Genomic DNA, 24,915 nt, shown 5'->3' on the forward strand with positions numbered 1-24,915 from the left:
TGAGTAGAAAGTGAGAGAGATGCACAATGTGTGGGTACAATAGAGTGTACCTCTTTTAGATTTTAGGGGCATATATATGTAAAGCACAAGTGCTAAAGGTGTGTTTACATGCGTGCACATATAAAAGTCATGGTGGTCCTTTATTCCCAACAACCTTTTACCTAAAGGCAGTGTGTCTTAAGGTTGAGGAAAAGAATTAGCTATGTCGAAGTATGTACAAAGCTAAAATACATATACTATCCAACTCCCATCATTTGTTGGCAATGAGCAAACTGCTAAGAAGATTTGCAAGGTTATCATCTGTATGTATCTTGATAAGCTCAATGCTTTTGTTGTTAAGTACATCTTTGATAAAGTGGTACTTCATCTGTATGTACTTTGTCTTTGCATGAAAGACAAGGTTCTGTGCTAGCATGATAGCACTTTGACTATTACAATGGAGGATAGGGGTCTCGGTAATGCCAAGCTCTCCCACCAGATGTGAAAGCCATAAAGCCTCCTTGCATACCTCAGTAGTAGCCACATACTTTTGTCTTTGCAGTAGACAATGCAACACACTTTTGTAGCCTGGAAATCTAGGAAACTGCTCCCCTTGTGAAGGTGAATACATAATGCTCCCCTTGTGAAGGTGAATACATACCTTGAAGTAGACTTTTTGCAGTCAGCATGGCCAGCATAGTGTGCATTTGTAAAGCCAATGATAGATGCCTTTTGCTTTCCAAAGCAGATACACAAATCCTTTGTGCCCTTAAGATATCTCATGATGCCTTTCACTGCTTCCCAATACTTTTTGCCAAGATGTGCCATGTACCTGCTGACCACTTCCACCGCAAATACTATGTTAGGATGTCTAGCAAACATCAAGCTACCCATAGTTGAAGCATATGGAGTCTTGGCCATTTCAGCCTTTTCATCATTAGATGTAGGGTTGTCCTTATCGCTGAGTTTCACATATGGAGACAATGGTACACCAATTGTCTCCCTTTCCCCCCATATTGAAACATTGCAAAATCTTGGATACATACTCTTGCTATGACAGATAAAGAAAACCTTTCGATTTGTCCTCGAGTATATGCATGCCAAGAATGTGATTTGCCTCACTAAGATTCTTCGAGTCAAAATTGTTTTGTAGGTTCTGCTCAATGTGTCCAAAGCATGAATATCCCTACCAGTGATCAATATGCCATCCACATGCAGAATCGACATTATAAGGCTGCTATCTTTGTTATATAAGCGGTGATCCACTTGACTCCTTTTGAATCCTTGAGATTGCATGAATGTATCAAACTTATGATACTATTCATGCGATGCATGATCAGCCCATACAAGCTTTTGTTGAGTTTACATACCATCTTTTCCTCCCCCTTTGCCACAAAACCTTTTGATTGTTGCATATATATGTCCTAATGCAAGTCACTATGTAAGAAAACAGTCTTTACATTCATTTGTATGAGTTTCATATCCTCATATGCAACCAAGCCCAATATGGTCCACAAAGTAGTCATCTTGACTATAGGAGAGAAGATCTCATTAAAATCAATCCCATGCTCTTACTTGTATCCCTTTGCAACAAGCCGTGCGTTGTATTTTGGTGAGGAACCAGAAGTGACCTTCATCTTGTAAACCCATTTGCATGGTAGGACTTTTTGCCCAACTCTTGGGCAAATACACTAAATCCCAAGTACCATTTTTCTTTAGAGATTCCATCTCTACATCATAGCTTTATGCCATTTCTTGTTGTCCTTTCTGTCCATTGCTTCCTTGAAACATGACGGCTCATCGCAGTCTGTCAACATGACACAATCAACAAGATAATTTGCACCAAGAACAAACCTATCCGGCTGTTTTGTATTTTTGGCCAATCTATGGACCCAATGATCAGTGTTTGCTGGGTGTTCAGTCTGCAAATTTGCATTAACTTAAATGGTTTAGCATGCTGTTCGGGCTGTTCTAATGGCACATTTTCTTGTTGAAACTGTGGTATATCATGGGTAACTTCTTGCTGATAAATTTCAGCATCATTCCCTGCATTTATAGGGCCATTTGTAGTAGGCATTCGCTGTTGTACGGCAAGCACTCTTTGCTGTCCTACGGGTGTCTCTTCTCGGAACACAACCCCTTTGACTTTCTCAGTCTTTTTGGGTTGTTTATGCATGCGATCTTGGAAGATGACATCATTGCTGCGTACAATTTTCCTTTTCTCAGGATCCCATAATCTATACTCCATTTCACCCTCGTTACCATATCCCAGGAAAATGCATTTATAGGACTTTGGCTCCAATTTGCTGCGTTGTTCCTCGCGTATGTGCACAAATGCCTCACAGCCAATCACTCTTAATTGTGCATACGAAGGTGGCTGGCTTGACTACACTTCTTGAGGGACTCTCCCTCCCAAAGACCTGCTCGGTAACCAATTTATCAAGTGTATGGTTGTCATATCAGCTTCTGCTCAAAATCCATGGGGTAATGTAGCATGAGATAGTATGGTATAGACCTTTTCCTAAATAGTCTTATTCATGCGCTCTGCGACATTGTTTTGGGGAGGATTATAAGGGATAGTGAGCTCCCTCTTTATCCCTTTGCTATTACAAAAGGCTTGAAAGGCTTTTGACACATATTTTCCATCATTGTTAGAGCCAAGACACTTTAATGTCTTGCTGGTCATATTTTCAGCAAGTGCCAAGAATTTTTTAAACTTATCAATCCCTCATCTTTACGACGGATTGGATGAATCCATACTTTGTGTGTGGCATCATCAACAAATGTGATAAAATATTTATTTCCCCCTAGAGACAACCTTGGCTTCTCACTTACATTTGAATGTACCAACTCTAAGGGTGAAGACTTTACCGAAAGAGACTTTTTATGCGATGTTTGAGCATGCTCACCAAATATACAATGATCACAATGGTCAAAATCAACATATCTCAAACACGGCAAAGAACACAAATGAGAAATCATCCAATTCGACTCATGTGTTCCAATCCGCCATGCTAAAAAGACACACTTGGCTGCTTGGTTATGGCGACAACTTAGTCACGCAAACTAGATACATGTAATGGATATAGAGTATCACTCTAAGAACCTTTAGCAACAATCCTAGATCCCTTACATATCTTCCATTTGCCATCCACAAAAGTGGTGTGATAGGCTTCATCATCTAGCCGTCCTATGCTGATGAAGCTCTTCTTGAGCTGGGATACATGCCTCACATTATGCAAGATGAACACTGAACCATGCTGAAATGTCAACTACACACTGCTAATCCCTACAATATCACATGCATACTTGTTCCCCAAGTGGACAACACCATGCCTACCACTGCTGTAGTTAGAAAGCCACTCATGGTTGTTGAGCTAAAATATGCATTACTTGTTGATTAGCCTCTTAACAGCCCCAAAACACACTAAAAATGCTCTTTTAGAGTAAAACCCTAAAACGGAAAGCGGTTCGAGAGAGTTCAGTGGAAACCCTAAAACAGGGAGCGGTTCGAGAGAGTTTAGTGGAAACCCTAAATTTTGGGATGTCCTTCCATATCTATAAATAGACACTTCACTTATTCAAAAAACAAAATCCATGTAGTTCCATCCGCCTTTGTAGGGCTTGGTAGGCCACTGGGCAGCCGATGTGCACCCTTTGTCCGATGCCCTGTCCTCTCTGGGGTGACTACTTGGATTCCCTTGGTAAGATAATCATTGCCTTTGTAGTCTTGGTAGGCTACTGGGCAGCCGATGTGCACCCTTTGTCCGATGCCTTGGCTACTTTGGGGTGGGACGCCTTGGGGTACATAAACATCACAATGGATGGCCTAATCTTTCAGCTCAGTTTTGGGCTTGAGAGGGGGTGTTGAGGTAAAATATGCATTACTTGCTGATTAGCCTCTTAAACAGCCCCAAAACATACTAAAAATGCTCTTTTAGAGTAAAATCCTGAAACAGGAAGCGGTGAGAGAGTTCAGTGGAAACCCTAAAACGGGGAGCGTTTCGAGAGAGTTTAGTGGAAACCCTAAATTTTGGGGTGCCCTTCCATATCTATAAATAGACAGGCTGCTCCCATTCAGCCATCATCCTTGTTTGCAGGTTACACCAGCCCAGACACTCTGCTGCTGTTGGCGCCTAGTTTCCAGCCTACATCCTGCCTCCATCTGTTGTCCAACCATCATTGACTGCAGCCACATTATCTGCTAGCGACTGCTCCAGACTGTCCCAGATTGCTGTTCAGCCTGCTATCCATCATCTCCAGGGTCAGCCAACATGCATTTTCAGCATTGCAGGCCCTAACACTCGCAGACACTGTTTTAGCTTGCTATTTACAGTAGATTGTGCATAGTTTCCAGCCTCTGATCGGTGGTACATTGCTGCGTTTACCAGTTTCCAGCCTCCAAACTGCTGCGTTTTGGTGACCAGCCTGTTGCCATTCACTATTAAACACTCCTACACTCTGATTGGTGGTCACAGTCTTGGGATCCATCTTCTATGGATGTCACACTTTGACGTTGCTCTGCCTTTGAGCACACTGTACACTCTTACGTTCATTTATAGCATTCATTCACTTCAGAGTTGTGTTCTCTCTTTGCCTTCTTCTGTTTGTGTTTGAGTTTTGAGTTTTGCGTTTAGGGTTTGAGTTTTTGAGTTTTGCGTTTAGGGTTTGAGTTTTGTCCTCTGTGTGTGTGTGTCTGTCTCTTTGTGTTTTTGTCGTGGTGGTAGACTCTATGTGTCCTTAGTGCAAACCCTAGCAGTTTCCTTCACAATGATGTGGTGTCACATAGAATGAAGCACCCGAATCAAGAATCCAAGTGTGCATGTCATCATCAGAATCCGCAATCAATGACTATGCACTAAAAGAAGAAGCAAAGAGTACATCATTGCCACTATTACTCTCGTGACTGACTACATTGACTTTCTCTATGTTCACACTACTTTTCTTTGCATGTTGGCTGTCATTTTTCTCATCTTTGCTATCATCAGTGCTTTTGCTCTTGCCCTTCTTTTTCTTCTACTTAAAGGAATCGCGCTTGAAGTGCCCTTTCTTGCCACAATGATGGCACTCTACATTTTTTCCACGAGACTTGTTGCATGCTTGTTTTCAGACTTGCCCTTGTGGTGGGATTTGTCTCTAGTATGCAATGCATTGGAAGACTTGCTTGCTGAATTATTTTGTCTATTTAGCTCTTCCATGAGTAAAGAGCTCTCCACATTTGAATATAACAACATGGCATTGGAGTTACTCATTGCTGTCCTAAAAGTGTCCCAACTTTTAGGCAAAGCGCATAGCAAAAATGTTGACTTGAACTTCTCATCAATGTTGAACTCCAAAGCAATTAGCTGGCTGGAAATAGAGTTAAACTCATTCAAATGTACAGACATAGCTGTATCTTCCTTCATACAAAGGTCCATTAAAATTTTCAACCAATAAACCTTGCTTGCTACACTTTTCTGAGCATATAACTCCTAAAGTCTTTGCCACATATCATAAGTAGAATTCAATTTCTCTATGTTAAATAGCAGAGTGTTTGACATTGAAAGCTCTATGGTAGAGCGTGCAAGCTCATCTAACTCATCCCACTCATCTTGATCCATGGTTGTTGGTTTACCCCTTTTATCTTTATGGGCTTCACCTGTTTGTTCTGCACCAAGACATTATAGCACTGCTTTTGCCATATAGCAAAGTTGTGTGCACCCTCAAGCTTCTTAATGTGCAAAAGATTGTTGCTATCACTGCTACCAACCATGGTTCACAACTCAGAAATGACTCAAAAGTCAACAACTGTAAGCCCAACGGTCACAGAAATGACCAAGGTACAAAATAAGTACCAACGAGCAATGAAAAAACTAAGTAATTGCAGAAATTTCAGATCTGCAAATCAATTTTCAGAATCACAAAATTGTGCTACAGCACACCACAAGTAATTGTAGATGTGCCACATGCTAATACATCAAATTGCATGAGAAGGCCCCAAATTTTAGCTACAATTTCTGCTCCAAATGCATCCATGGGCACAAATTTGACCCACATGGTTAGAAGCCCCAAAATTTCTCTACTCAAACTACTCAAATTGCATCAGACATAACTCCCTAGTAGATTCCACAGTCCAATTTTCCCAAAATTTCACAAATTTTGCAGAAGCCCCAAATTTTCCCGAGGTCCAATGTGCTCAATTTGCATAGAAATTGTATTGCAAGTGCATATCAAGATCGAATTTGACACAAACTTTGCAAATTTTGCAAAATCCCCAAATTGCGTGGGGTCCATTGTGTCAAAATGTCAAGAAATTGTATGTGTCATTGTGCAATTTTCACAAATACATGAAAAGCCCCAATTTTTGAGACCCAAATGTGTGCAAATTTCACAAATTTTACTCAGCCGAGTAAAATCTCTAAGCATACGTCAGAATCCCCAAATCCCGGGAGTAAATGCCTGCACAATCTTTGAGATTTGTCAATTTGTGCTTACACGCATGTTATAGTCCACAAAATTTTCCAAAGGATGAACCTTTGAGAAAAAAACGTGATTTTTAACAAAAAATTAGGAAACAAAACGTAAATTGTTGCATGACGTGAGATAGCTCATCGCCTGTCTTGAGTTGATGTGGAGGCTGTCACTTGAGTTGCCCGACTGCCCCCGTGACCTGCACTGACTTGCAACCTGCGATTGACTGGGACATGCGACCTGCGCTTGATCTGTGTGACTTGCGGACTACTGCTGGTGACCTGTGTGACATGCAGATTGAGCTGAAGACGACTTGCTGTTTTCTTCGTCTGGGAAGAGCTGACACAACTCAAACAGACTTCGAGAAGCATTCTTGGGATAACCGATGTTCTGATGCCAGTTTGAAGTGCTCGATGCGCAGTGGAGATGCAATGGTCTGTGATGGCAATGGCGGATTGAGAGAAAAACGTGAGCAACAGTAGCGAGTAAAGTGCGAGATGTATGATGTGTGGGTACAATAGAGTGTACCACTTTTAGGTTTTAGAGATAGATAGATGTAAAGTACAAATGCTAAGGGTGCATTCACCCTTGTGCACATATAAAAGGCACGGTGGCCCTTTATTCCCAACATCAATGTGGGCCAACATGACATTGGGAAATGCATCCATGGTCTCTCGTTGTTGCCACATTGCAATCGATGAGGAAATCGCACAAATCTTAGTCGTCCTAGACCGATCTGATATGTCAAATTTAGAGCTTTGCCTTTACCAATGTACCTTCAATACATTGTCAAATTGAAGTAATTCAAACTTGTAAACTTGTTGTCCATAAATCCTAATCTTTGACATTCATTTGCCTTGAGATTGGATGCTGAATTTAATGCTTTTAGTGGCTGAACATCAGATGTGCATGTCTAAATACATTTTTCTTGATGTCTGCCTTGAATCTCCAATAATTTGGCGACCCAAAATAGGGGAAAAATTGGGGATTTTGGTTGGAATGTCTTCAACAAGCAATTTCACACCCAAAATGACTTATGCATTGATTTGTTATAAACAAGAAACCTAAATTCTGATGTGCTGTAAAGCAGGTCTTGCACATCTTGAGAGAGAGAAAGGAGAACAAAGAGATTGTTTCCCAGCTGTCCAACACCTTGGGATGGCTGCAAAACACTCTCCTCTTGTTGTTCATTGTGAAAAAATCAGCAAGCACGCATCTCCGTTTGTTGATACAACTCTCTAAACTTGGCCTACTCCAAAATTAGAGAGAAAGAGAGAGAAAACGAGAGCGGCAAAGAGCCAATATCAATTGTGCAATGAATAACCTGCTGGTCCTTCATTAGATCGCGTTTTTGATTAAGGGCTAACTAATGACTTAATCATTTATCATAAGTGAGCTACTCATTGGATAAAACTTTAGCTCAAGGCTTGCCTAATAACTTAAGTGCCCCAAATGAGCTTCTCATTGGGTGAAACTTTTAATGTAACTCAATTCTAAGTTGCAAACTTTCAATTTAATGAAAGTTTCGTGCTGCACCTTATTCCTTTTGACTTGTCCTTGTACCATGTGCATGCAACAGTGCCAAATCTTTCAGTGCTAGTGAAATGGTCATCGTGCCAAGAGTTAGGGATGTACTAGAATAAGAGTCCATTTTAGTTATATCATTAAGCCCATTTATCATTTTGGTGATATAAATGTGTCTTGTAATAATTGGAGAATTTGCAAAATTGCATGGCAATGGAATAGAAAAGGTCTCTATATGAAAGCATTAAGGGTGGGCACAAGTAAATAGAAGAGGTCGCTACATGACAATGTTGACGAGGATGTATATTGGCTGGATCACAATTATATCTTTTGAAATCATTATTGAAGAAAGAATATTGAGCCCAAGGTGCTTGTTTCGTCTCATAAAGAGGTTTATTCAAGTGTTAACAATATTGACAATAAGATCAAAAACTTGACCTCAATCGACAATTAGAGATTGGATCAGAGTTACATCTTTTGAAATCATTGCTAAAGAAAGAATACTAAGCCCATGATGCTTACTTGCTCCTATAAAGAGGTTAATGCAAGTGATTAGATGTGTCTCATTGAACCTTATATAAAGAAACTCGGTGGTGGCTCCAACTATATCTCCTTTAGAAGCACCCCCTTGAGGAAGGATGATTTGACATAGATAGGTCTTTGACAATGGCCATTGAATACAATGACAATTTGAATAGTAGTGATCCAAGTATGGTGGTTGAGACTTTAGACGAGCTTGTTCCTTGGCAACAAGCCTTTCTTTGTGCTTATTGAGGATCCATTAACTAGTACTTGGTCATATAGATCAATTGAATACAAATGACCTAGCATTAGTTAAGGGTGTGGAATCAAGTTGCAAGTGTGATTACTCTCAATGAAATCAGGCTCTTAGTGCATGGCGTGCTTGTTGAGAAACCATATTATTTCATATGATATCCCTTTTTCATTTCTATTTTTGTTTTTCGTTTCCACTCCCAAAAAGGCTTTCTAGGGCCTTTTCAGAGAGTTAGAGTGCCACTCAAGAGACTTTAGTGGGCAAGACTCGAGGCAGTATGTGCCTGTATATATGACACCGTCTACTCACCATTAATTCATTCTGTCAATCACCCATCATCTCTCTCTCTTCTCTCCTTCCACCACCCCTTCCTATTGCCAAGTGCCAGTCTCCTTCATCCATAGGGCTGCATTTATAGTTACAGACTTCTCCTTCATAGTTGGCGTCATCATCCATGCCTTGGCAATAGCACTCTAACTCCTAGTGTTAGCATCTGCAGCCTCGCATTAGCTCCTTCTCCTCTAGGCGGCATCAGCTCCTTGTGTACGTTTGTCTGGGCGGCTCCTCCATCACCTAGTATCATCTCCCACAGTTGGCGTCATCATCTCCAGGCCTTGTCCTTGCGCTTGACATCCTAATGCTTTCTCTATTGTTGGTGACCTCCTCCTCCAGCTCTGGCGCTAGATTTAAAAGGCTATTGTTGCTTGCGTTTCGACAGTTAGGCCTACGTTTGCAGACTCGGAGGCCTCTTTGGATGTCTCCCTACTCGAGGGACCACTTATCATCTCTATGTTTGCAGATTCAAAGGCTCCTCACTCTTCGACGTTGTCTCCTTGCTCCAAGCGACACATCATCATCCCCGTATTTGCAGAGTCAGAGGCTTCTTTTGCATTTTTTTAACTCTGAAAATTCATTTGCAGATCTGAAATTTCTGCAATCTTGGGATTTTCATGCTGGTTGGTACTCTTGTGCATTGTGGTCACTTGTGTTATATTTGGGCTTGCCTTTGGTGATTGGTTAGTCAATTCGGGATTGCAAATTATGACTGGAAACAGTGACAATAGTAATCTTTTGCACATTAAGAAACTTGAGGGTGCCCATAATTTTGCAATTGGACAAAAAGGGCACTACAAAAGGGATTGCTTTCAACTGAAGAAAGAGAAGGGCAAAAACAAAAACAATGAAACCAACAAGGCTGAAAACAAGGATAGCCAGTCTGTCAAAAAGAGCAATGTGAAAATAGAAGAGGTTTATGTAGTCACTCATGATAATGACAGTGATGGTGATGATTGCAGGCATTGGCAGTGTGAAATTGGAATTTCAACATGGCTCCGTGTTTGTTTTGCATAATGTGAGACATGTACATCAGCTTAAGAAGAGTTTGATAAGCACATGGCAACTAGATGATGAAGGCTATCACACCACCTTTGGGGATAGCAAATGGAAAATATGCAAGGGCTCCTGCATTTTTGCCAAGGGGTCCAAAAGTGATACTTTGTATCCTTTGCATGTATCTAGTATGTGTGACTATGTTGTTGCCATAACTGAGTAGTCAAGTGTTTCTTTGTGGGATAGTTGGTTGGGACACATGAGTCAATCTGGAATGAAAGTGCTCTCTCGTTTGGGTTATTTACCTGGGTTATTTACCGTCTTTGAAGTATGCTGATTTTCAACAATGTGATCATTGTATTTATGGTAACCATGCTCAAACGTCACCATAAATACGTTTGAGTATACCTAGGGATCATTGTATTTATGGTAACCATGATATGAAAGTACTCTCTCGTTTAACTCCTACCCACCCATCGCCACACCCTATCACTCAGACCTTTCAATGCAGAGGTAGAGGGTTTTGTATGAAACCTTAGTCTTCATGTGCACTGGTAGTGGATGATAAGGGGACTTCTGATTCTGTTTTGCGCTTTGATGCACGTGGGAGGCTTGTGTCTCCTCGGGATGTTTTCTGTTCACAGCAACAACAGTTTCCTTCTCGTGCTTAGATTGCTGGTTTGCAGAGGGTAGATCTTGTAGATGTAATCCAAAGTGAGATGGAGAGATTCCAGGCAGCTAAAGCTATTGATGTAAAAGAGAAATGGAAAGCAGTGGTTTAGTAGTTTTTCTCAGTTGTGATTTATCATGAGAATTGTTTTGTGGAATGTGAAAGGTATTTCTTCGGGCAATAAGCAATGTCGGTTGTGGAAAGTTCTTCGGGCAGTAAGTAGTAAGCAGTATTGGTTGTGGAAAGTTGTGTTAGTTGGAAATTGGGATGTTTCTTGTGTTGTGGAGCATAAACAGTATGCTTTGGCAAATGTATATAAGGATTATGCAGTCTTTTTAAGTGGTCATGCTCCACATGAATCTGGAGTTATGTTGGCTATCAAATCTTCCTTGCAACCATCGTTGGTTTCTCAGGACCCTCGCGGTAGATTTGTGATTTTGGAAATTCTATATGAGGGAGAGGTTTTGTGGCTGGTGGGCGTGTATGCTCCTTCTATTGCACGGGGAGGTTGTTAGCTTTCCCTGCACTGCCTTGCCATGGCTCGTCAAGGCTTTGTCATGGGTGATTTAAAGCATGTGTATTTGGGGATCAGGCAACTTCTCCGCAGTTGGTCATGGATGGTCCCTAGCGATAGGCTTGGGATGCTCTAGCAGATGTGTCTTTGAAAAAGGACATGTGGTTCTGGATGTATCCATCATAACCCAGATATACTTATCGTTCTTGGTTGAAAAGTAGAGTTTAATCTCTTCAGGAGGAGGAATATGCAAAATACAAATTATTGGCCAAAGCCGAAGCTTTGCATGATAATAATTGTCAATCCCATCAATTCTTTGATCGTCTACACTTTGAAATATGTCTGAGAAAATATTGTGCATTTGATGGATGAGCAAGGTGTTATGGTGACTAATCTTGCTTCCATCATTCGGATGTGTGTTGACTTTTATAAGTCCTTGTTGGATCCGCAAGAGATTCTTTCTGATGCTATTCACTCTGCTCGCCGATATAGTTGTGAGTTGGTTAGTAATCAGGTCAAACTAGAATGGGTGGATTTAATGGAGGATGAAGTGGAAGAAGTGCTGTTCCACTTGCCTCGAAGGAAAAGTTATGGTTGGGATGGGCTTCCTAATGAGCTGTTTTCAGCCCATGTTGAGAAGCTTAAGGACCCTTTAACTCGCTTGTGTCAGCCAAGTTTGGAATTCTGGTATAATGCCTTCAGATTGGAAGATTGTTGTCATTTGGTTGTTGCTCAAGGTTCCCTCTCCAACCTCTTTAAAACAATGGATACCCATTTCTATTATGGGTTTTTTATATAAAATCTTCTCTAAAATCATTGCGAATAGATTGCATAAAGTATTTCCGCACCTGGTTCATCCACTTTAATTTGGTTTCATTAAAGGTCGGAATATAATGCACAACATTTTGAATGTTCAATTGGGAATTGATTATGCCAAAGCTTCAGGCTAGCAGGTTGTTATGCTTCAGCTTGATATTGAGAAGACATTTGATCATGTTAGCTGGTCTTTTTTGTGGCAACTAATGTCTACCATGGGATTCGGTCCTCGCATGATTTCTCTTGTTGATACCATTAGTGGCGATGTGGCTTGTATTGCACTTAATGGAGGGATTATGGAGGAAATTGCCTCATCTCGGTCTCTTCGGCAAGGCTGCCCTCTAAGCCCTTTGCTGTTTGCTTTAGTCACTCACTCGATGCTCTCATTGTTGGATAAGTTGCCTGATCGAGGCGAGATTGTTGGCTTGTCTCTTCCCAGTGGTACCCAACTTGTGGGTCAATCTTTGACAGATGATTCTTTTATGTTCCTTAAGGTTGATCGCACTCATGTTAATTGGGCAATGGTGGCGTGGAATCTTTTTGCTATGGCATCGAGACTTCATGTTAATACTCATAAATTTACATTGCTCTCCTATACGGAGAATGATCTGCAGGGCTTGGGCTGGTATGGAATTGTGATCTCAAAAGGAAATATAACTAGAGACTTGGGATATCCTATTGGTGTGGATGTAGCTCCCTATGCCTTGGTGGATTGGATGTCTTTTCGGATTCATGATAGGTTCATGTACTGGAAATCTCAAGGTTGGCCTCTTCATGTTAGAATTAAAGTTGTTCAATGCATTATGATCAGTATGATATCATTTTTTGTGCCATTGCTTTCTTGGACTAAGAAGTCCCTTTTAAAACTGGTTGAGCCTATCCGATTTATGTTGTGGAAAAAGAAAGGCAATCGTTTGGGACAAGTGTGGATTTCGTGGCAGCATGTGACTACTCCTAAAAGGATAGGAGGTGCAACTTTGTTGGATGTTAATTTGCATATGGTTGCTTTGAGGCTAGCCCTTTTGCAAGCTCTATGTGTATAGAGTCATCCCTGTTCAGATATTGCTAAATATTTTAAGAAAAGACTGGCATGTCTCATGGTAGCATGCGCTTAATTACACAAGGCCTATTAAGGTCTCGCAATCTGTTCTTCTTTCTCATTTGATTGCATCTTGGCAGGAGATGCTAGTTTTGCAGCTTCTAATATTCGTAAGGAGGAGAATTTGGTGCAAGGAGAAGTACTAGCTTCCTCCAGGTTGTTGGATTGGCTTGATAAAGATTTGCAGCGAGACAAGTTTAATCGGATGGCTCGTTTGGGGTTGCAGGCAATCCTTGATGTTGTTATTCTTGGGCAGCCCTGCCTTTATTCTTTTCGACGTATTTGTTAGCACTTTCCGGTGCCTCGTGGACATCGTGACATTTGGTTGTCCATACAGGTCAGTCTTCAGAGGTTCTCTCCTTTGCTTGCTTTGCAGCCATTGTCTCCATGGCATGATTGGATGTTTGTGCTTCCTGATGATTTCGAGAAGAGGTTAGCTAAATATCATCAGATGGTGGAGGTGAAGAGATGGGTCACTGGAAAGGTTAATAAATTATGGCATATTCGGGATAGCAAAAAGAAGTGGTAGAAAAGATTTATCTAGCTTTGGAAGTCTAAGGTTCCGTATCAGGGTAAAGTGTTCCTGTGGATGCTACTTTTTGGGGGTCTTCCAACTGGGGATGTGCTGCGTGCTCGAAAGATCTTTGCTAGTCCTTGTGTATTCAACACTACATTGGATGAGGCATTGCTTCATCTCTTTGTCTCTTGCCTTGTTGCTCGACAGATTTGGAGTTTTATTTCTTGCGTGTGGTCCTCGGCGACTCAGCACCGGATATCAGCTCGTTCATGGATTATGGGAAAGATGTCATGTATGTCTTCTTTGCATTCGGATTATTCTTGCCTTTTCCATTTCCTTAGATGGACAGCCCTGTGGCATATTTGGCATACTCGAAATGCTTTTATTTTTTATTCAGTATCGGGCATCCATAATCATGTGGCCGGTGTTCGTGGTTTAGTGCTATGGCAGATCTCTTCTATTGTTGCTCCTTGGCTGGATATTGTTTGCTCTACTCCAGCTGTACTTTCCGTGTGATTTTTCTATGTTAAAGTCTTGGTAGTAATGGTCTGATGTAAATACTTACTACTTAATTCACTTATCTTCACGAGAGAGAGAGAGAGAGAGAGAGAGAGAGAGAGAGAGAGAGAGAGAGTGTACAATATCATAAGATCATGCACTTAGTAATATGAGAATGTAAAGCATAAACTAGAGCAATGAGGACAAATGGAAAGCAACTCAATAATGATGGAGATCACAGAAGAGTTGCCTCAAAGTGGGGCATCAAGAACACTCACAATAAGCTGGAGCTAAGAGTGAAGTACCAACCAAACGTGAGTGAACATTGAGTGTGGTACACAATGTGTGGTGTGCAAAACAATGTTGCCTTTATATGGGCTACAAGTGGGATGAGACCTGAGAGGGCAAGACCAAAGAGGAGTCACTACAAGTGCTCCATGAGAGAAACCGCAATAGCACTTTATAAGTAGCATACATATTTCTAACATTACGTTGGGGTAAAAGCTAGTGCGTATAAGGAACTTCTACTTATTGGCATTTTCATTGAAAACTTCAAAGGTTTTGTGCTTGCAGCCATTCAGTTGGTATTTTTGTAACATTGCGATCTAAAAGCAGCTTTACCATATTTTGTTTACCACTTATTTGCATGTTTTCAATTTTCCAATGCCTTTTCTTGCACCAAAGTCGAATGACATCTCCTTTGATGACTTTCCTTCTTTCATTTACGGTTGGCATTTCTGACAAAAGCTTGAGGCTTGTCAAAGTTCATTCTATGTTGCTCCTTTTCCTGTCATTGGTTTTGATAGTAGTAGTGTGCCATTGCCTTCTCATATACCATCAATATGTCATGTTCCACTTCTCTAGAAGCAGGTAAAGAGAGAATCCTGAAGCTTAGTCCATGCTATTTTAATTGCGCTTAAGGCTGACTGACACAAAATAATGACTTCTCCGTATTTTTCGAAATACCACTTTATCTATTCTTTGATTAGTAGACCTTTGGATTCTTTCATTAGTAGATCTTTTGTATTCTGGATCTTATTAGGTGTTGTGGTTTGCAGCACAATGCAGATGAGTTTGAGCGTTTGCTGAAGGAAATGTGTGCTGAAGAAGATGGTGACTTATTGATAGAGTCTGCAGTGAAAGGTGGTCCAAAGGTTTTCATTGTGTCATCACTTGTAAGCGTTACACCAGCACAACCATTTGTATTTCGAAACTATCAGGTATCAACATGCCACATCTAAGTGCTGCATCATATCAAGTGCAAGCTCTTGCTGTCTATGTCAGTTGAATTCGCACAAGTGAAATTGAAGTTGGGACACAAAACTTGCATATATCAGTTGAATGCCAGGACCTTAGTGGAAAGAACTCCAAGTAATTTGTGGAATCTTCTTGTGAGTGTAATGTTCTTTCCACCCAGCACAAATATTTGTTCCCCTTAAATTGACCATTGCGTTCTCTGGTAGGTGCCCTTGACTCTTGTTCTTTGAGCCTCTTATAGCAACAATCCTTTTGGACAATGCATTGTCTATTAGGATTCCTTAAGGCTTAACTTTCATGCTTTGCACCTCGTATGTGGAATGACCATTGACCATAGCTCATGATTTGTCTTCTTCTTATATTTATTAATGTTGGTTACACAATGATATCCTTGTAAAGATTTATTTTAGTAACACGTGTCCTTTCAAAGAAGGTGGATTCTATTTTGGCAATCCTATCACAAGAGTCAAGACGTTTGGAGGTGACGCGATAGGGAATAGACTTGCAACAATAAGAGGCGTTACATGTGGCAACCCTTTTTGACCGATTGGGTAGTGTTTCAACACAGTAGGGCTGCGCTTCTACTTTTTCTTTTTTTTCTTCTTCTTCTTCTTCCTCTTCTTCTTCTATTGAAGGCTTTGTGCATGAGACAACTACTAGCGGTGAGCAAGGCTAACGGACATGCAAAGAGAACCAATAGAATGTTTTGGCGGCCATAGGCGAGGCTGAAATTGAACTTGCTCTAACGCCACTATTGGGTATGGAGCTTGCATGTGGCTGGCAAGCTATGGTGGATGGAACTCTATGGGAGAGAGAGAGAGAGAGAGAGAGAGAGAGAGAGCAAACGGATTACGAAAAAAAAAAGAGAGCAAACGGATGTAGCTCAGTTGGTTAAGTTGACAAGTGGTCACCAAAAAGTCTTGGGTTCAACTCCTACATTCCACATAGTCATTTAGTATAGGTGTAGAAAATGAGATTTGAAGCCGGGTGAATGGGATTAATAAAATAAGTGGCTTAGCACCAGGGTAGCCACTCAATTATGAAAAAAGAGAGAGAAAAGAACTGCTGCAAGTACACACTAATTGAAAGATAGATTGATAATGATAGATGAGATAAAAGCACAAGTGATAGGGCTTGAATATATAGGCTGAGGTATCCACCTACACCTTTGACCCTTATTTAATGCTAAGTGGTGTAAAAGGCGTTCACACCTAAACACACACTTTTACACAATAATGTGTGTTCACACATGAGGATAAATAAATCTAACATAGGAGGGCTGTCCGATGTCATAATTGAGAGACGTGAGTGGGATAAAGTTGTCTTTTTCCTGTGAGGGGGTTGTCACTTTGCACCTTAGCACTCTGCTCATGTGTCTCCACTGCCCAATGTTTTTTCTTTTCAGTTTTGTGTGTTGTTGACCAAAACTATAAAGATGTGCAAGGCAACCGTTGCCAGGTTTCATATTGTCTTTCCAAAGTTGGTGGAGAGTCTTTCTCTGTTTCTCTGTTGTTTTGGGGAAGCTCATCTTCTTAGCTAGAGCAGGCTGTGTTGTTGATGACTGCTGATTCTCATGTTGCTTATCCATGGCATGATCCTAAATGGTGACATTCTTCTGGACCTGAAACCTGATCAAGAAGACAGCTCAATGAGCAACGTAATTTTAATCTGTCCTTGCTCTCAGGATCCAGTTTAGGAGTTGAGGCAGCCCCTCATGTAAGCAGTGAGGAAAAAGAGCACTGTTTCTGAAAAGTGCAGTATTCTTGACTCATTATCTGTGGTGAATGGACAGAAGAGGGTTTTCGTAGTTCAGGTCATACAATACCACTATATTTACTGTTTACAATGCTTTGGGGCCTGAATGTGTACTCGGGAACTTTCTAACATCGTTACTCAAGGATGGCCATTAAACAGTACAAGGGAGTAGTGCATGCCATCTGGATGCCTGTGACCACTGCTATTAAGGGAACTTTTGATGAGCAAAGTATGCTTATTTATTTATATTACGAATTATCTTGAACAGTATCCTGTGGGCACTCCCGAGACGACTCCATGGACCAATGAAGGGCCGGCAGCATCAGTTTCAGGAACTCCTGCAACAGCAACCCCCTTATCCACACAGACGGGCCCCAACAGAAGAAGTGCTTTTATTGGTAGCTGTAAGCATCGCATCTGGGAAGCGATACGAGCCTCTTCTGCTGCACCATATTATCTGGACGATTTCTCTTCTGGTAAAAGCTTGCTCAAGTTTTCTTGAAGTGAACTCACAAAGGCAGCAAAACATGAAGAGCAATTGTAGTACAACTGACTGGCAGGTCATAGGGAAGTACAACAATTATATTTGATTTTGACATTGATATTCTTTCTCTTCAGGTACAAATCGCTGGCAAGATGGAGCTATTGTTGCTAACAATCCCACAATTATTGCTATCCGTGAAGCCCAGCTTCTATGGCCAGACACTCGCATAGGCTGCCTTGTGTCCATTGGTTGTGGCAATGTTCCTACCAAGGTGTAGATTTAAGATTTTCTGTTTATACACTGCAGAAAAGAGAAGCAACCATTTCTTGTTTGGGCCTGTGTAACTTTCCCAACAAATGCAGCTCAGAGGAAAGGGAGGCTGGCGCTATCTGGACACTGGACAGGTTTTAATTGAAAGTGCGTGTTCTGTAGAGCGTGTGGAAGAAGCTTTAGATACCTTGTTACCTATTATACCAGACATACAATATTATCGATTTAACCCAGGTTATATATGCTTTTTGGCTTTACAAAATAGTCTTTACTGGATCATGTGAATAAAACCTAATCTTTCATTTATGCTGGGATCTGCAGTTGATGACAGATGTGGGATGGAATTGGATGAAACCGATCCTGATATTTGGGTCAAGCTGGAGGCTGCAACTCAAGAATACATTGATGGAAACAAGGTGGTGTTTCAGTCAGCATGTGACTCGCTTGTACCACCGTTGCCAGAGGAAGATCAATGGGCTGAGAGGTTGAGACATATGTATGTCCCGGGAAAAGGAAGGACAGCTGATAAGGGTAAAGCCGCTGCTTAACAGCTGAGATACAGTGGGACTCTGCCCCATTTAGATACACAACATCTTGGATCCTCATAGGGTGGATGGTGGTTTGTTTTTACAGGACAAAGCGTGATGGATGAACTTGGACCTTGCTTGGGGTGGAGGAGGAGAGTGTTTCTAGCAGAGGCATGGGGAAACTCAGACTCTATAAAGCTTTCCTCACATACCCGCTCTCTGGAGTCTTTCTGTACTCAACAAAGAATCAAGCTAGAAAAGTTCAGCAGTAGTTATGGAGGAGGTTCTAATACTGCGGCAGCTTCTATCAGTACTCCATTTACATCCCCACTGTTTTCCGGAAGCTTTCCAGGCAGCCCGCTGCTATTCAGTCCTGACATAGGCCTGCATCAGTTTGGCCACACTGAATCAGTTCCCCCACTTAGTTTAGATGGTGGCCAAGCTCCGTTGCTTGTGCGAGTAACATCAATATCGCCACCAAGTTCTCCTCCATTAGGTCCACGACAGCTGTCTACACCAGTTTCGTTACTGAATGAAAGACTGCAAAAATCTCCTCAAGTGGGAATTGTGCATTTAGCCCTGCAAAGTGACTTTGGTGGTCTAATTCTTACGTATGCTTTTTACCTTCCCTTCCCTATATCATGAAAAGTCCTTTTTAAGAAAGAAAATCACTATTATGACCATGTTGATGTTATGTCAGCTACATCAGTTACCATGTTTCAGGGCTCTTAAGAAAGAAAGCCACTATTATGACCATGTTGATGTTATGCCAGTTACCATATTTCAGGGATTTTAAAGAATTTTTCACCAACATGTGTATTGGCAGGTGGCAAAATGACAATTTTTCTGTGGCTGAGCCAGGAGTGTCAGCAGATGCATTCTTGCAAAACGTTGTGACAAGCATGCGGATATCTGCTGGAAATAAACTGAAAAAACGGCATACTATTACACCCAGGATTTCGAGTCTATCCAATCTTGTATCGGAGTTTCCAAAATTCTTCATTGGCAGAGCTCTATATCGGTTTATTGGGCGGCAAACACAGGTTGCCAACCTGTTTGATTATGCCAGTTTCGTTTTGTTACAGAGTCCATATCTCTGAAGTAAATTCTGGTGGACAACTGATTTCATGAATCCAGTTTCAGACTTCTACAGACATTTTGTGCCTCCACATTTAAGCCCAAAAGTCTTTTTGTTAAATAAACTTTGTAGCCAATGTTCTGGGTATTTATGACCATGCTTGTTCTAGACCTGCAACAGCTGTAAACATAAACGTTTTGATACAGCCTGCTTTGGATATGTGCATTTTAGCCACAGACATGTAAGAGCAATGCTGCACCTTATTAGTGTGCCATGTGCTTTTGACGTCACCCTGGTTTTTTAAAAAATCATCTTTGTATTTGTATCGTGGTTATGCTTTTAAAAAAAATCTCTGTTGCTTTCCCCTTGTTTCTTATGATTTATGCACATATTGACCTTGGACACTGTAATCTCTCCTTTTTTTTGTCTGACCTCCAATTCCAATGTTTCTTCCACGAAACACATTTGTCCCGACTCCCTGTCTACCTGTATGACAGGAGTGCTCATGAACATGTATTTGAGTATGTTCATGCTTGTGTCATGCATGTGCGCACGAGCTTGTGCAAATACAAAATGATTTGTATACCTACATGCATGTGGGAACAAAGTTAAAAACACCCTGCATGCTTGTGTATGCATGTACACAGCTGTGCTGTGCATGGACAGTGTACAGTGCACTTTGTTCCTCCTATGGTTTTTTCTTCTTGTGGTTTTTGATTTCATGCATGATGGTAACTCATCTGCCTGTGCCATACTTCCTCACGAGCCCTGTTAACTTGAGAATTTTTGTCAAGCTGCAGGTGTTAGCTGACGATCAAGAGGTTGGAGCTTATTTGTTTCAAAGGACTCTTCCTTCTGCTTATTTGACTGCAGAAGATGTGCGATGGATGGTAGGTTATCCTCCTTTTAACAGTCTTTCGAGGCAGTGTGTTGTCTTGTATTGCAAAGGGATGTCACCTGCTATAGCACGTTACTGTTCTACTAAGTAGGCACTTAGCTGAACACACTAGATTAAAGATGTGACATGTTCTACTTGCGTGGTATATGTTGTTTTGCCTCCGTACATTCTCCTGCTCAAATCTTTTTTTCACCTTTAAACAATAGAAAGATACTTCTCAGAACAACCGGATTAGATTCTGGTCCAACACATGTAGCATGTTGCTAGGAAAGGAAACCCTCGGCTTATACGAGGACCAAAAAGCTAATATGATCGTACTGTGGTAGGTGAGTGGCCATGTAAAGCATATTGGTGGTAATCTTTTGCTGTGGCTGATGAGAATTATAGTGCTTGCTAGTGGCCTTTGAGAGGATGAGTCTTCAGCACGATCAAGCCAGATGCAATACATTCTGTTTGGTCGAGGACTGGTGCGGCTGGTCAAGTCTGTTTGTTGATTGCAGTACATTTAGAAAAGGCTACAGAAACTCTTGGGCCAAAAATGTTCCTCCAGGATTCTGATCTTGCATGAATTGAAAGGAGCGCTCGTATTTGTCATATGGCTTCTCCTTGCTTGCAGTGAAATGTGTGTGGTTTTATTGTCATAGGCTACATACTTTGTTTAGGAGCATGTGAACCAATCCAGGGTAGCCTGCAACTAGAGACAGGGTTGCTCAAGTGCCCTCGTGCAGTTTTTGGATGATTTATATTAGGATTAACTTTAGGCTATTTATCCGACTCCAAAAAATCTTTGCTATTGTAGTTATCAGAAACTTGTGTGTGTCCATCTTTATCATCCCTTCTGTTTTGACGACCCAACACTTAAAGAACAACCCATTCCGTTCATCTTTTAGCATAAAGACAATCACATTAATTTAAGCTATGTTCCCTGTTAACTGCAGGCAGGTGCATGGAGGGAAAGGATCATTGTTTGCACAGGAAGATTTGCACCCCCGGCTCAATTGGTGAAAGCATTCTTGGATGCAGGAGCAAAAGCAGTGATCGCGTCGTCATTGGAACTTCCAGTGGCCCAGCAAAATGCAGGAATTGATTTGACTACTGGCTCCTTCACCCAGGATAACTTGAATAGATCGTTTGTAATCGGGGACGAGGACGAGGATGATGATGGAGGCTCAAATACCCCCGATAGTGACTGGGAAGAGGGGGATTTCGAGCGATGCGAGCAGAGAGTGAAGAGGCAGGAAAAAGAAGAAACAGAACTGGCTTCTTTTGTGTCCAGTTTCTACAGTGCCTTGTTCAAGGATGGTGTTACTGCTGATCAAGCACTGCGGCAGGCCAGCGACAGCCATCCAAAGATGCATTACCACTGTCACCTCCCAAGTAACTGAAGAGCTGTGCTGTGGTGTATCCCTCTTGCTGTTGAATACCCTTTTCAGCCCACAAGATGTATGTATCATCAGCCATTGAGTGAGGGCGGAGATCACAAGGTATAAGCCAAGCATAAGCACCTGTGAAGCCCCCAGTTGTAACAAGACTCGAGTTGTAGTAAATGGCAAAATGTGGTAGAACACATTCCTTTGCAAGTAAGATGTCTTCTTTGATGGTGGTTCATGTCAAGGTGATGTGCAGCGAATCAGGAGGATGAAGCAAAACAGTGATATGCGGTAATGGTGATTGCGAGTGAAATGATGATTGTTGGTGATGGTGCATGTGCACTTCCGGAGTCGAAACTGTGGACTGTGGCACATCTAATTAGCTGGCAGCCACTTCGAAACCTTCCAAGAAACGAAGGCACATCTCCTTGGCTGGCAGCCGCTTGCCACGAGCAGTTCTCCTATTCATATGTTTATATCTGCTTGATGACGAATAAAAGAAAAAGGCTTTTCATGAGCTAGGATGCCACTTCATGATGCATGACCAGTGTATTGTGTGAATGCTTTCAAGGCACGAGAAAGAAGTCCTACAGCTGTCAAGCCATCTTATTGGATATAAACACAAGGTTTAAATTTCTAACTTGGACTTTAGATCATAAAGCATGGTATCATTGAGGTACTAAAGACCATTGAGACGCACTAGAGACCATTGAGCACCATAGGTTTCTATCCAAATGTAGAAAAATAGAGAAGTTATGTAGAAGTTAGAAGGATTGCACCTTCAATTGGATCACTCCAATGTGGTTGTCGGTGTATTTACTGTCTCTAGCCTAAAACCACAAGGTTCTAGGAAGAAAAAGTTAATAGAAGAGACAAGAAATTTTGTAGAAGATGAAGGCAAAATCCAATAGATTTACAAGAAATAGAAGAAACCCAACTATAAATTATATTTTTTAATTGGCTCAATCCTTGTATAACATATATATCCACTTCTAAATGATATCTTTGATTGAGACTATGGCTTAGAGAAAACCTAATCACTGAAACTATGGCTGACTACAGCTCGAAAGAAATCCCAATTTAAATCAGCCCAAAACATTCATATTTGCCATACAAGAATATGAGCACAAAACAATGTATATGTGACCCAAAATCAGGCCCCTAATAAGCATAGAACAGTATGGTACCAAAACACCTCATATACATCAAAGTACTTTGTATAATTGCATATTAGCCCTCTAAAATATCACAGATCCTTTCCTCCATTAGAACTTAACCTTGGATATTCAGATTATTTCATAGTCTAGTTTCGTTCCTCCTAGAAAATCATGTAAAGACTATGATTAGTGTTCCGTATGTATACCAATGAAACACTAGTGTAGATGGACCTTTTTATTATTTCCATTCTTTGGACTTACAGTCACATGATATTGTATAGTCGAGCTCCCCATAAGATGATGAGTTTTTTGGCTTATGAAGTTATGAAAATATTTTAGGGGATTTTTTGATCAATAATTCAAAAAAAGATTATCAAGTGGTATGGTTTATGATATGTTGTTACCTAATAAGCTTAGGTAGCCCATGTGAAGCTAGAAACATTTCAAACACTTCCAGATATTGATTTCCATTAGATTGCTTTAGTACAACTCACTTTGTTGCCAACTTTTAGACCCATATCATGAGTTGTCATCTAATAGTCTCACTTCTTTGATTCTTTTTACTCTCTAAAATACCTAGGCTTGGTGAGTTTGATTGCCTTTTTTCTTGGGTTAAACCAACTCATTATCTCTCTATCTAAACCAATAGATAGGATTACTTTTAGATGCCAACATGGCGGATAGACAAATTGAACTAGATCTATGGTTCTCAACTTGAAACAATCTTAAGTTATGGCACTCACATGATGTGCTTTAAACATTAGTTAGATTGATTATCCTATGTGGTAGAAAATTTACATTTATTGTATTGCATTATTCAATATCGAATCCATCCATTTTTGCAATTGCATACAAGGATATCTTCTAAGATATGCATCTCATGGTTACAATTTCAATCACTACTATTTCCTGTTTGGAAACCACTTTTGGGTTGTTTAATTTAGTTATGAAACCTCCAACTCAAGATTTAACATGGGGAAGGACTTTGTTTGTCTTTAGAATTTAACAATCTTGTAGAATGCAAAGAAATGCAATCTTTTGAACACAAATGGTTACCTTGATAGTGATTGATCACCTTAGCTTTGTATAAATGCTCTTGGATTTTAATATGCTTATTATTAGAACTAATGGAGTTGAATGTACAACCTTAATCCTTGTATGTAGGTATAATGAGTCATATTCCATGCTCCAAAAAGCACAAAGTAATAGAGGGATCTATCTAGTAGAAGGTAAAAAAGTTTCTATTAAGAAACACGTTCATGATAGAACAATTAAGGATCGTTTGAAGCAATACTTTTAATAGTAAGATCTTTACAAACAATAAATTTAGCACTCATGGAAATTTGTGGGTGTTGAATTTACCCTATTCTCAAAACATGGTCGTGTTTTTGGATCATTTAAGGGGAAATTTGAGGAGCATGACTCTAGATCATCCATCACATGTGTGATTACTTGGTTTTCTTGTTTTAATAGATCTTTGAAAACAAGATTGAAGGATTGTACTAATAAATCCCCTTAGGACAAAAGATCTAAGGGAAGGTACACAGTTGGCCTTGTGAGGGAGTTGCAAACCAATAACATATACACAATAAACAAGAGAGTCTATTACAAGGCCTAAATGAATAGCTCGTCAAGATGTCTATAATGCTAGACCATGTGTGACTCAAAGTGGAAGAAATATTTTAGTTGATCCTATGCATGTTACTAAAGAGGAAAGCAATAAATTGCTCTTTATGTTTGAATATGTCATGAGTGACTAGCTTAACACCATGCAAAATAAGGATTTTTCAATCTAAAGATGATTACATGGATACTTAAGTACCTTAACACAATCAAAATAAGGAATCTTCATTTTAAAATACTACATGAATAATTAGGAAAACAATGTACTTTTAATTCACTTACCTAGCTTGACTAGACATTCTTTTGTGGATAATCTACTCCATTG

At 40.6% G+C, this 24,915-nt stretch overlaps 1 protein-coding gene across 3 annotated transcripts in view; it reads left to right on the plus strand.

Annotated features, from left to right (window-relative positions):
- The window catches only part of LOC148014008 (phospholipase A I-like protein), a 71,077-nt gene extending 48,750 nt beyond the window's left edge, over positions 1-22,327 (plus strand). The window contains exons 10-18 of one of the 3 annotated variants that reach the window (XM_087667394.1): positions 15,230-15,391; positions 17,452-17,659; positions 17,802-17,938; positions 18,030-18,171; positions 18,259-18,468; positions 18,571-19,075; positions 19,291-19,507; positions 20,343-20,432; positions 21,379-22,327. In XM_087667394.1, coding sequence (XP_087523520.1) covers positions 15,230-15,391; positions 17,452-17,659; positions 17,802-17,938; positions 18,030-18,171; positions 18,259-18,468; positions 18,571-19,075; positions 19,291-19,507; positions 20,343-20,432; positions 21,379-21,825 — 2,118 coding nt within the window. In that variant the 3' untranslated portion in view covers positions 21,826-22,327. The remainder of the gene's footprint in view (positions 1-15,229; positions 15,392-17,451; positions 17,660-17,801; positions 17,939-18,029; positions 18,172-18,258; positions 18,469-18,570; positions 19,076-19,290; positions 19,508-20,342; positions 20,433-21,378) is intronic. The other 2 variants (XM_087667395.1, XM_087667396.1) reach the window with 2 other exon arrangements.
- The last annotated feature ends 2,588 nt before the right edge of the window (positions 22,328-24,915 follow it).

The sequence above is a fragment of the Lygodium microphyllum genome, chromosome 25 (genome assembly GCF_053477565.2).
Source record: "Lygodium microphyllum isolate KBCC chromosome 25, Lygodium_microphyllum_v1.1.10, whole genome shotgun sequence".
NCBI classification, from domain to species: domain Eukaryota; kingdom Viridiplantae; phylum Streptophyta; class Polypodiopsida; order Schizaeales; family Lygodiaceae; genus Lygodium; species Lygodium microphyllum.